Source organism: Lutjanus erythropterus, chromosome 16, assembly GCF_056507025.1.
Source record: "Lutjanus erythropterus isolate fLutEry1 chromosome 16, fLutEry1.hap2, whole genome shotgun sequence".
Taxonomy (NCBI): domain Eukaryota; kingdom Metazoa; phylum Chordata; class Actinopteri; order Lutjaniformes; family Lutjanidae; genus Lutjanus; species Lutjanus erythropterus.
In genome coordinates, this window is record NC_139332.1 from 38136430 (window position 1) to 38150000 (window position 13571).

General features: G+C 40.9%; 1 protein-coding gene across 1 annotated transcript in view; it reads right to left on the reverse strand.

Moving 5' to 3' along the window:
- Positions 1-1308: 1308 nt before the first annotated feature.
- Positions 1309-13571, reverse strand: part of LOC146313667 (uncharacterized) — a 15323-nt gene continuing 3060 nt past the window's right edge. Inside the window, exons 2-4 of the mRNA XM_084738396.1 lie at positions 7747-8834; positions 5017-5188; positions 1309-2791 (exon numbers count right to left, since the gene is read on the reverse strand). Of these exons, the coding sequence (XP_084594522.1) occupies positions 1839-2791; positions 5017-5188; positions 7747-8834 (2213 nt within the window). The 3' untranslated portion in view covers positions 1309-1838. The remainder of the gene's footprint in view (positions 2792-5016; positions 5189-7746; positions 8835-13571) is intronic.

Sequence of the window (13571 nt, forward strand, 5' to 3'; positions counted from 1 at the left end):
CAACAGCAGGAGGAGTGGAGCTCCAGTCTGGACCAGGAGGACCTACCAGAGCTAGCATTTTAGTTGCAACAATCCCAAAAACAGCCCACTTATTCCTGGAGGGAGTGCAGTGTGTGTTTGTGTGTTTTTGTAACAGAGTTTCCTGTTATTATCTCATTTTTATTGTTGTAACTTGCTTACATACTGGTTTAGTTTGCACATGTTCGGGATAAATGTACAATATCAACTGTTTGTACAGCCGCAGTGACCTGTGTATGTGAAACTTCATTACATGTGCTGTGCCGCCCTCTGCTGGACATTTTCAGTCATTCATTCTAACTGTTTTAAGACAGGAAATAGTCCCTCCAGGAAGTTGCAATGTTGCTAATTCAACCAATCACCATTAATTATGCATAATCTTGCAATTTTTTTCAAACACTGCAACTTTTCTGCAAATTTGACCAATCACTGTAGCTTCCTGCAAATTCCAACTCCGAAAAGAACACAAGGTTTGTCATTGTCAGTGACATTTATCACCACCCTGTGCATGTCTATATTTTCAAATGTTGTGCTTGCTGTTTTGACTGGATATGCATTTCCCCTTTCCTCCAAAAGATTTTGCTTGCCCTTATTCATTTACAAACAAAGCAGATTTACCTTTTAAATCTACAGTTTTTTAAGCAATTTTTGCTTGTTCCTGCAATTTCATTGTTGAGAAAAGCTGCCCTGAAATCAGGTATTTTAGGTCACAACAATCCCCAAAATAGCCCGCAAAGTTGTGGAGAGACTAAAAGTGATTAAGAGTTAAAATAGGAGGTAACATCAGGTAATGTAATGTTCATGTACAGTACGATCAGAGATTGTGGGATATCAACATTTGGATAGAAAACTTATTTTATCTCATTTAATCTTAAATCAGTCTGTCCAGGTTTTCATGGGTGGTTTTTGGGATTGTTGTGGTCTAAAATGCTGACATTTAAAGGCAGCATTTATTTAAAAACTGTGATGTTTGTGGCACTTTAACCCATAAAGTGACCTTAGCAAAAACAAAAATGAAAATATAAAATATGTTTTATTTGTAAATGAAGAAGTGCACCTGTGGGTTTTTTCACAAAGAACTAAAATGCTGTTGGAGCTCAAACTCAAAAATGGCACTTGGTACCTCTTTGGATATCACAGCAAAAAGAAAACAGTCCTAAGCTCACAAAGTAGAAAATAGATATATATATTAAATTAACAAGCTGCTCACAGTGCAGTATGGAAAAGAACACTGTCTGGTTCTGCTGCAAAACAAAATTCAGGCAGAAAAATAGAAACTGAACTAAAGTCTTGAATGAACACTTGAATTTTAATAATGTGGTATCAAAAAAGTATTTAAAAACCTTTGACAACCTTAGCACAGAGCTTTGATGAATGTCAATAATGACAAAACGTGTTCTATTCAGTCCCATGACAAAATATTAAAATAAAAACACAAAGCAATAGTTCATAGTAAAACACTGAGTTGGTTCATTGAGATGTACATGTATGACATTTGTGCAGGGGAGGGCTATGATTGGTGGAACTGATGGGAAGTTATGATAATTGGTCAGATTTTCAGAAAATTTGTGGTGATTGAAGCCAAAATTAAACTTTAAAGATGCCGTTTGAATTTCTTCCTGCCGACATCAGAGTGTTGAATGTTTGAGACAAAACTCTGTAAAATATAATAAACAACTGCAGAGAAATTAGTTTTGATTTGCTGTTTTCTGTTGATCAGATTGGACCAGAATTAGTCAGTCGTGACAGGAAGTTGCAATGTTGTGATCACTACAGTTAACACAAATTCAGCCAATCCCAATGAGATCTTGGAATTTTGTTCATTTTCCTTCGCGCCGCTCACCATCACACTCGTGTCTTTTTAACTGTGACTGCCACATGAAGCTTTTCCCACAGATGCTGCAGCTGAACGGCTTCTCACCACTGTGAGCCGTCATGTGTCTTGTCATGTGACCTTTACGTGAGAACCTCTTCCCGCAGACGGAGCAGGTAAAAGGTTTGAGTCCGGTGTGTGTCCTCATATGCTGGACCAGAGTGTGACGCTGAGTGAAGTTCATGTTACAGACGGAGCAGCTGAAAGGTTTTTCTCCGGTGTGGATCCTGAAATGAGCAACCAGATCAGAGCGTTGTGTGAATCTTTTACTGCACAGAGAGCAGCTGAATGGTTTCTCTCCAGTGTGAACTCTCATGTGTTTGTCCAGTGACCAGCCATGACTGAAGCTAGTGTTACAGACTGAACAGCTGAATGGTTTCTCTCCTGAGTGACACCTCATGTGAGCGACCAGGTGCTCCCTCCGGGTGAAACTTTTGCTGCAGAAGGAGCAGCTGAATGGTTTCTCTCCGCTGTGACACCTCAGGTGTCTCTTCAGATTCGTCTTATGGACAAATGTTTTCCCGCATTCAGAACAGATAAATGATTCTTTATTGATCACAGAGTTTAAACCTGACCGAGGATCACTGGTCTCCTCCCAGTCTTCATCACTGACTTCAGTCTCAGATGAGTCCTCAGTTTTGTCTTCAGTATTGGGATGTGAGTCCCTGGCTGGTTCTAGTCCTCCACAGTCCTCTCCATCAGCTCCTGTTTCCATCTGTTCATGAAGCTGTGAGGACTGAGGTTTCTCATCCTCCTCCTCCTTCACCTTCTCCAGCCGCTGAAGCTGCTCTCCCTCCTGATTGGTCCAAACTTCCTCCTGTTCCTCTTTAATGTGTGGGGGCTCTGGTGGGTCCTCCTGGTCCAGAACCTCTTCTTTACTCACCAACAGCTGCTGGACGTCTGCAGAGGAAAGTGACATACAGACATTATGATGTATATATATAATAATAACAATAAGTTCATTGAGCTACTTTATTTTCAACATACTACAAGTGTTCCTGGATATTTACGTTTTTGACCCATTATCCTTGTCTCTGTGAACCTTGAATGCAGGTGAAGTTTTGCCAGAAAGCCCTACTTGCTTCTACTTTTGAAACAGTCTCCTACATGACTGTTTCTGCTTCAGTTAATGACTGTTTCAACCCACATATGAAACTGATGATCATTAGCACCTGTCTGGTATAACTGCTTAATCATACACCTGACCACCATCTTACAAAATCCCTGACTTTGTGCAAGTGTACCTACAAGAATTGATGCCGTTTTGAAGGTAAAGGGTGGTCACACCAAATATTGATTAGATTTAGATTTGTTTTCTGTTCACTGACTTTGAATTTTGTAAACTGATAAAAACTTCATATTTTTATATTTTTAATATATTTTATATTTTTGAAAGCATTCTTTGTAGCTGACTCAGAAAGTGTGTTAATCACAAGAGATTTCAATGTTCTTGTTTTCTTTTTGCCTTGTGATAATCTTGTAAATTGTTTTTTGATGGTGTACCTTTGTTTGTGGGGCAGTGGCGACATCTACTGGCCAAACCCTTGTATTGTACTGAGTAGGCGGCATGCTCTGTTCACATGCTGAATAGTTAATGGAAGAGTGGCAAGGTGTGTTCTGCTGGAAGCTGTCCTCAGAGGCCACATGCAAGATTTTGACACAGAAGAGTAGCTGTGCATTAAGAATTATAACAGCTCCTAAATTTCTGCTCCTAAAAGGTGCACATGGTGTGTGTTTGTGTATTTTATTTTGCCCAATATTTTGTTTGTGCATTATTTTGTGTGCTAGTAAGATGCTTGTGTTTGTGATAATTTATTTCAGTTTTTCACTGTGTTTGCTGATTAAAAAAGAAGATAATAAATACTGGTCAAACATCAGTCAGAGCGTGGCTTCTCTGTCTTAGAAGAAAATGTTGGGAGCGGTTATATTCTTACTTTACAGCATTTCTTCACACCTGCCTAAAACTTTTGCACAATACTATACATTTAATGACTATTTCTGTTATGTTTTTTTCTGTTTAATGAACAGAACCTCTACTACTTCTCTACAGAGTTGACAAAATGTTCCATGTTTTCATGTCACAGCATCATCGTAGTCAGCAGCCATTTTATTTTAGAAAGTGTCTCAGAGTCTCTTAAAGTTAATCAAAATACACATTTCTAAACCATAATTCTTATTGATCTTTGATTTAGAAGGACTACAGAGTTGACATGTTATGGTTGAGACACATCTGATAGAAATATTATTGAATGAATTTGTCTAAAAATATTAAGTTTACCACTGCTTGAGCAGAATTCTTGCCTTTTTATGCCTGATTAAATCATCTGGGACACAACTTTAAAGGTCCAACATTTTCATACAAAATATACTTTAAAAAAAGATGATCATAATAACACATTTTTACACCTGTGTTATCAGTAGGTATTGATCGTTTGAGATTTTGAAGGATTTTAACACATTTTTAAAAAGTTTGAAGTGAATTGTTGGCTGTGTTCTGACACATGGACAGTTTAAAAATAAATTAAATTAAAGCAAACCAAAGCATTTCATAAATTACAGACATTTCATACAAATATTTTCTTTTAATTACAAAAAAATTAATTTTTGTAGTAACATCATTCATTTATTTATTTATGTATTTATTTATTTATTTATTGGTAGGGTATGATTTGTTCCAGTTCTCAAGAATGAGTGGTATATACATATATAATCTTTTTTAAATTAACATCATATTACGAGTCTCTCTCTATCTGTATATATTTTATTTACACTGTGCATTAACATCCATTCATAATGTGAACCCATTCACCCAATTCCATTTTTATTATTGTTTTATTTGTATTTTTATACATCAGTTACTCTTCTTCCATCTGTACTGTCGATCCATAAACTGCTGTAACAAGTGAATCGATCAATACAGTTAATCCTGAATCAATGTGGATGCTTTTATTATGAAAACCGTACAAAAACCGGATGTACGCTCGTAAAAACACCGTGTTAATTCATGATGCTGATAGTTCTTCAAGTTGTTTACCATATCAGTTGTTTGTTGAAAGTGAGAAAATTATTAAAATAAAGTCACGAATAACAGAAACATTTAACCGCTTATAAAGCCGTTTACTTACCGTAAAGTCCAGAATAGAGCCGCCGCCGCCGCTCCGCTGCTGGTTCAGCCGCAGTTAGACGCTGCTTCACCAACATTTGGACTTTAGACATTTTAAAACACACACACCGAGTCCAACAGACGACACACACACTGATCATGTCACACACTCTGTATGAAGAAGACGACTCTGGCTAACAGAAATGTTTCTGCCGGCCGCCATCTTGCTCAAACAATGTGAAGTTAACTTCCGGGGCAGCTTCAAAATAAAAGAAGTGGTACCGAAATTACAGGCTTTGCCCAGAGTCACACACAGGAGGAACTTAAAAGAACATTAACTGAGCAGGAAGTTTAATTCTTGAGCTTGGAAATACTTATATTTATTCTCCATGCATTTAAGTAAACATATAAATATTATTTTCACTAAGATAGTAATAATGTTCATATTAATTCTGTCCCTTACAGTGTCCAGAAAACAAAATAGTGAATGAGTTCAGAGTTGGAGAGCCGATAGGCTTCCACCAAAAGTGAAAAAAGTTCATTAATGTGTGGAAAAACAAAATCATATGAGGGAATAATATTTACATTTACTGCGTCACTTGCGTTACTTTTTCAGCACAAATACAAAGAAAGCCCCAAAATTCATAAGGCATCGTCTTCTCAACTGTCAAAATAAAAGCTCCAGAATCTCACACATTTACATGTGAACCAGACCATCTGTTAATACATGACGAAATAATCTATAAAATATGAACCGATAACCAGCTGTCACGCTCCTGAGATACAATAAAGGAGGTTAAATTACTCTGGAATCAGCAGACCAAACGTTTAAACCTGAAAATGTCCAGCAGGGGGCGACACAGCACACGTAATGAACTTCAGAGTTCAGTTAGACTGAAGCTTTATTACATTCAACTGACTTCAGTATAATTTTGAGGAGGCAACATGTTCAAAAATTAAAAAAGACAAACTTTGAAAACTTAAAGGTAAAGTCAACAGTGATTAAAGGTAAAGTCTGTTTATCTTTAGCAAAAATCTGAAGTTAATCATTCTCAATTTTTTTTTTTCTGATTTTCTACCACTACAACACTTTTTATACACCTTTAACAAAGACAGGAGGTGACTGTTTTATAATGAAAACATTTTATTGGTCACATCACATCATGTTAAAACAGTTCATCTACAGGAAGATGATCATATAAGTAAACCATGTGCATAATAATATACATCATTGTTGATTTGATTCCAAGTCCAGTTCTTGTTGTAACTGACAGGCAGGAGCCAGCGTTCCTACACATTTTCTTAAGTAAAATTCAAGCACTTTTCAAGTGTTTCCAGCACCTTACATTTATATACATATACATGCTCAAAATGCTTAAATCAGAATCAAAATTATGTTTGAGCTGCTTAAAAGTTAACCAACAATCCCCAGTTTAACTCTTAATATAACCATGATCCTGATAACTGTCATTTTACTAAAGTTTATCAAGTTAAACTCATCAAAAAAGTTTGGAAACTTGTTTGTATCAAGGTTTGTAGTAAGCAACTGGACTTGATAAAGTTCTTGAAGATGTTTCACCTCTCACTCAAGAAGCTTCTTCAGTTCATGGAAACTTGTGTTTGTTCAATCATATTTCTGTTGTCACTGTGTTCCTACCTGTGAATCTTCTGTTATTGGAAAATCTGTTCATCTCCCATCTGTAAGGATCCTGCATTTGTGGGATGAGCAGCACAGCTAATCATGCTGGCGGGTCTCAAATGAAATCTGCTAAACGTCAAACAGTGTGCTCTCCTGTTAGTATTGGCTCATCGTTTTGAGTTGTATGGGGGAATCAGCTGATTGAACTCTTTGTCAATAACAGGAACAAACACATATTGGTAATTTTACTTTTTATTTATTGAACAAACAGTCAGGAGCCTCAGTGGAAGAACAGCTAACATAGTTGGGTTGGTCACTCGGGCACGTACAGCACATCCAAGCTGATCCCACAAGTGTTCAGTTGGTGGATGGAGACAACGTAGAGAAATGCTGGACTGACTGTTGCATCAGTAGAGTCACAGCTTTTGTGTAGGGCGGCATTTCCATCATGGGCCAAACAAGGCTTGTTACCACTGAAGGCTAACTCAATGCTGTCACATATCGAGATGAGATTCTGCAGCCCGTGGCGATCTCATATCTCCACAATCTGCGCCCTCAACCCCACCCTCCAAGATGACAACCATCGTCCCCACAGAGAGGGTTATCACAGACTACCTCGAGAAAGTGGGAGTAGAGAAAATTTGGACAGCCCAGACATCAACCCAACTGAACACTGGTAGGATCAGCTTGATCCCACAAATCCTGGCTGAGAGAGAGAAAACCATCCCAAAGCAACATGTGACCATCATGAGAAGCCAGGCTGATGTGGCTGTTTGGTTCTACCACCCACTACTGAGACTCCTGACTGTTTGTTCAATTGATAAAGCATAAAGTTACCGACATGCGTTTGGTTCTTGTTACTGATACTGAATTTTATCAGCCAGTCTCCCAAACAATGCAAAACAAGAGTCAATACCAGCAGGAGAATACTCTGTTTGACATTTAGGACATCATTGTAAAGGGAAATTAACAAGCTTTCCAATGGTATAACATACAGAGTTAATAGAGATTTGATCGACCAAACATCAACAACAGTTTCCAAATTTGTTTTTTGACAGCTGTATATTAGCAAGGCAACTAGCCAGCTATATTTTGTCAGAACGATCAGTATCAGACACGATCGGTGTCAAAGACTTCAGTATCAACTATTGGTCCAAGTCGGTCCATGTCACTAAAACCTATCTGGATGTGAGTTCCTGGCTGATTCTGGTCCTCCACAGTCCTCTCCATCAGCTTCTGTTTCCATCTGTTCAGATGCGTGCTCATGTGTCTCTTCAGATTTGAGGTTTTGTTAAATTGTCTACTGCACACAGAGCATTTCAGTATCCTCTTACAGGAGTTATACCCTGAGGGATTACCAACACAATTGTGTGTTCGGAGCTGACAGGGCCAAGTGAATCTTTTGTCACAGACTTTGCAGCTGACTGGTTTCTCTCCTGTGTGGGTTCTCATGTGTAGCTGTAAATGTTCATACCGAGAAAAACATTTATCACAAAGTGAACAGCTGAAGGGTTTTTCTCCTGTGTGGCATCTGAAATGGTTCTGCAGATGTCCATTCTGTGCAAATCGTTTACCACAAACTGAGCAGCTGAATGGTTTCTCTCCTGTATGGGATCTAAAATGTTTCTGCAGATGTGGTTTCTGGGCAAATTTTTTGCCACAAACTGAGCAGCTGAATGGTTTCTCTCCTGTGTGTGTTCTCATGTGTGTCTTCAGATTTGAGGTTTTGTTAAATTGTTTACTACACACAGAGCAGCTCAACTGCTTCTCACAAGAATTATATCTGCCATTATCTTCCCCTTCAAAACAGTCTTCAGCCTGGTCTTTAGTATCAGGTATTAAATATGTATCTGGATGCGACTTCCCAGCTGGTTCTGGTCCTCCACAGTCCTCTTCATCAGCTTCTGTTTCCATCTGTTCATGAAGCTGTGAGGACTGAGGTTTCTCTTCATCGTCCTCCTCCTCCTCTACCTTCACCTCTTCCAGCCCTTGAAGCTGCTGTCCCTCCTGACAGGTCCAGACTTCCTCCTGTTCCTCTTTAATGTGTGGGGGGTCTACATCCTGACTGGTCTGGACTTCTTCTTGTTCCTCTTTAATGTGTGGGGGCTCTGGTGGGTCCTCCTGTTCCAAACTGGGGCTCCACTCCTCCTGCCGATGCTCAGGGGGAACCTCTTCTGTAATCACCAACAGCTGCTGGACGTCTGCAGGAAACCATGAAAAACAAACATACATTAAGGTACTGAGTTACAGAGGCTAATAGAACACAAGGCAAACAGGAAGTGACACGTCTGTAGTGCTATATCGGGGGTTTCACAGTGCCCCCCTTCAGACAGAACCGAACTGCCAACACCTTACTTTTATTTGGGGTATAATCATGCAGTAAGTTGTGGAACTATACTTCCCATGATGCTTTGGTTGATATAAACAGGAAGTATAATGTTGCCAGTGAGTGTTTAAAAGTGTGCTGAATTAGCATTTTTAGCAGTGTAACCATGGATACAGACAGGTATCACCGACTCTATTCGTCTCTAACATTCCATTCTTTCCTTAAGTGAAAGAAAGAGTTGTGTCTCGTTAACCGTCAGTCCGTTGTCACTGTTCCCACAGGCCTAGTTTCAGGACAACCAACTTCACTACATGACGGGTGAGATGGAGGAAAGAACAGACCAGAACTGATCCAACTGTATGAAACTGAAGGGCAACGGTAAATAAGAGAGAGAGAGAGAGAGAGAGAGAGAGGGAGAGAGAGAGAGAGAGAGAGAGAGAGAGGGAGAGAGAGAGAGGGAGAGAGAGGGAGAGAGAGCGAGGGAGAGAGGGAGAGGGAGAGAGAGGGGGGAGAGAGAGAGAGAGAGGGAGAGAGAGAGAGAGAGAGAGGGAGAGAGAGAGAGGGAGAGAGAGAGAGAAAGAGAGAGAGAGAGGGAGAGAGGGAGAGAGAGAGAGAGAGAGAGAGAGAGAGAGAGAGAGAGAGGGAGAGAGGGAGAGGGAGATTTTTGATTTTTCAAACCACTTTTATTTGCTCATGACTGTTACGAAATCAAAAGTACAAAACAAATAAAACTCAGCAATGAACTGAACAAAAAAACATGAAATAAATGAGACATCCTCAATTCAAAAAAAGACCAAAAACCAGCTCATCGTTCTTCACAGAACACAACACTTGTTTAAAGCACCAGATCTTTTCAAACTCATCCACATTATTTGTCAAAAAATAGAAACTGAAATCAGTTTTCAGACGCACCTTCAACATACGTTTAAAAATCAACGTTGCGTCAACATCAAATGAATTTTCAAGCTTGTTTTTCCGGCTGAGATAAATTGCCATTTTGGCTTGACCCAACACAAAATTTAAAAGCTGACACTTCATTTTCTTTTTCCTGTTGTACCTGTAACCCAGTATGAACATGTGATGTGAGAAAACCTCATCGAACAAAACAAACATGTGAGTCAAACACTGAAGTAGAGAGAAGAGACGACCACACTCTAAGAAACAGTGGAAAACTGTCTCTCTCTGTGGACAGAAAGGACAGCTATCAACAACATTTGGATTGATGACAGAAACAAATGCATTGACAGCAACAGCACCGTGTAGAACCCTCCACTGTAAATCACCAACCCTCTTTGTTATCGGTGGTTTATAAAGTGTTCTCCACTCAGGCCTCTGAGCCTCCGTCAGGGCCAGATGAGCTCTCCATGGACTGTCAACTCTCTCTTTCAGTTTGTTCTGGTTCAAACATTTCACTAATAGATAATACATTGTCTTACCTGTCATGGTGCTCAGTTTGTAATCAGCAACATTATTCAGTTTTAACAGAAAACCACCACATTTAAAAACAGGAACAATTTTCACATCAGGAACAGGATCACTAACATCAGGCTGAATCACACCGTCACAATAAGCAGCAATCAGTAACAGTTCAGAGTCAGTTAGCTGCTGTTTCCAGCCTCTCAGCAGGAGGCTGACCACCCTGACCGACCTGATCCCCAGGCGTGAGGCCAGACCTGTGGCTTCATCCAGGTGAGGGCCACACACCTCCACCACACGGCCCAGTGTCAGGATTCTGGCCTCACACAGTTTCTGGAGCACGGTTGGTTCTGCTTTACACCGGAGCCGAATCCCGTGAACCACCGGCTCCCTAAGAAGCCAGAACACCGAGTCACATGTGTTCAGTCTGTCCTTACGGAACATTCCCCATACTTTAAACAGTCCTTGATAAAAACAGGGAAGGTCATCCAACTTACATCCATTTAAATCCATTAAAAACAGAGACTCAGCCAGACCCAGCCCACCACACCTCTCCAGTATGGCACGAGCTACGGGTCTCCAGACCAGGTCCACAGGTCCAGTCAGGAGTCTCTGGATGAACTGGAGCCTGAAAGCAGCCCCCCTGGTCGCCAGGTGGACAAGCCCATGTCCTCCTTCCTCCTTGGGCAGGAAGAGGACGCTCTGTGGGACCCAGTGCAGACGGTCCCAAAAGAAATCCACCAAGACCGCCTGCACTCTGGACAGCAGGTTTGAAGGAGGGTCCATACAAGCCAGCCGATGCCACAGCATGGAGGACACAAGGTTATTGATGATCAGGATCCGACCTTTAAAAGACAGTTTAGGTAGAATCCATTTCCATTTTTTCAAACGGCCTTCGACTTTTTCTAAAAGACAGTCCCAGTTTTTGGAAGAGAAGGTCTCATCACCAAGATGAACTCCCAGATATCTGAGTCCTCCACTCTTCCACACGAGGCCTCCAGGTAAAACCAGTCTATTGATCAGTCCTTTACCTACTGCCAAGGCCTCGCTTTTTCTCCAGTTCACTTTAGCAGAGGAGAGTCTACTAAAGTTAATCACAGTTTCATTTAAAACATCAATATCATGTTGGTTTTTCACAAGAACGATGACATCATCAGCATACGCAGACAATTTTAAACAATTACTACACCCAGGAAAAGAGAAACCTGACAAAAATGACCTTAATTTGTGCAAAAAGGGCTCTATGGCCAGAGAGTACAACATCCCAGACAGGGAGCAGCCCTGTCTGACTCCCCTCTGAACTCTGAACGGAGCGCTTAAACCCCCATTAATCTTGAGTACACTCTCAATGTCACTGTACAAGACCTGGATCTGGGCTATGAAACCAGAGCTGAATCCAAAAGCCTGCAGCGTCTGCCACAGGTACTGGTGTTCAACTCGGTCAAAAGCCTTTTCTTGGTCTAGAGAAATCAGACCAAGCTCACAGCCCAATGAACCAGAGAGGTCCAAAATGTCCCGAATTAGAGTAATATTATCAGATATCAACCTGCTGGGTACACAGTATGTTTGGTCCACATGAATGACCTGCTCCATCACTTTTCTCAATCTTGTTGCCAACACTTTGGACAGCAGTTTATAGTCAGTACAGAGTAAGGACACAGGACGCCAGTTCTTAATGTCTTGCAGGTCTCCCTTCTTCGGGAGGAGGGTGAGAACAGCTCTCCTGCTGCTCAGTGGCAACCTCCCCTTTCTCAGACTGTCCCTGAGAACAACCAACAAATCTTCACCTATAACAGGCCAGAAAGTCTTATAAAAGTCTGCAGGAAGACCGTCAATCCCAGGAGCCTTCCCACTCTGCAAGCTCTGCAGGGCCTCCTGCAGCTCCTGAGCAGAGAGCGGCGCCTCCAGCTCTGCATTATCCTCCTCAGGGACCTTAGGAAGGTCCTCAAAGAAGGACAGCGCCACCTCTGGTTCGTCCTGGAACTCAGTCCTGTAGAGCTGTTGATAAAAACCAACAGCACACTGACGAATATCAGCCGACTCCTGCAGCAGCAGCCCAGTGTCAGAGCGCAGAGAGTGTATCAGCCTCCTCTGGCCATTTTTACGTTCGAGACCAAAGAAAAAGTGAGAGGGAGCGTCCATCTTAACAACATTCTGAAAACGTGATCTAACCAAAGCACCCTGAGCAGAAATACCCAGCAGGTCAGACAGAGCTGATTTTTTGCTTTTGAAAACTTCAATATGTTCTCGTTCTCCTGTGGAGTCTGCTAGAACCTGCAGCTCCACCACTTCTCTCTCCAGAGCTCTCATAGATCTGGCCATGTCCTTTGTGACATTGAGAGTGTACTGTAGGCAAAGCTGCTTGATCTTAACTTTGCCTACATCCCACCACTGCTGTAAGGAGACAAAGTCAGATTTGGTTTGTCTGTAGTTCAGCCAAAAACACTTGAAAACATTTCTAAAAACACTGTCAGACAACAGAGAGACGTTGAAGTGCCAGTACGCACTTTTACATTTTACATCCTTTATAAAAATTGAGCACTGTACAAGAGAATGATCAGAAATACCAACCGGACTAATAGCACAACTTTTAAATACATTAATATGATGTTCAAAACAATAGAGACGGTCCAGTCTGGCCAGGGATAAAGAGTTATCTCTGGAGTGAACCCAGGTGTACTGACGCTGACTTTTATGGAAATGTCTCCAAACATCACACAGTTCAAAAGTTTCCACAAGCTGAACAAAACACCTTCTAGAGGCAGGGTGAGGTTCCTGATGGTTCCTGTCCAAAACAGGGTTTTCTGTACAGTTAAAGTCTCCGCCCACAAACAGATACTCCTCACTGTCACAGTTACTAAGGACATTTTTTAACACATCCAAAAACAGCAGTCTTTCTGAGGCCACAGCTGGAGCATAAACATTTACAAAAACCATTTTAACTTTTTCAAATTCAGCACACAGTTTCAGCAGCCGACCTGGAACTATTTCACTGACAGTACAGGAAAGAGGTGAGAAATCTCTAGAAAAGAGAATACCAACCCCCCCACTGTTACTGCTCTTATGACTGAAAAAAGCCTCCCCACTCCATTCCCTCCTCCAGTCAGGTTCAATGTCAGCAGTGCTGTGAGTTTCCTGAAGGAAGATTACATTCAATTTCTTGCACTCGAACAGATTAAATAGAGAAGCTCTTTTA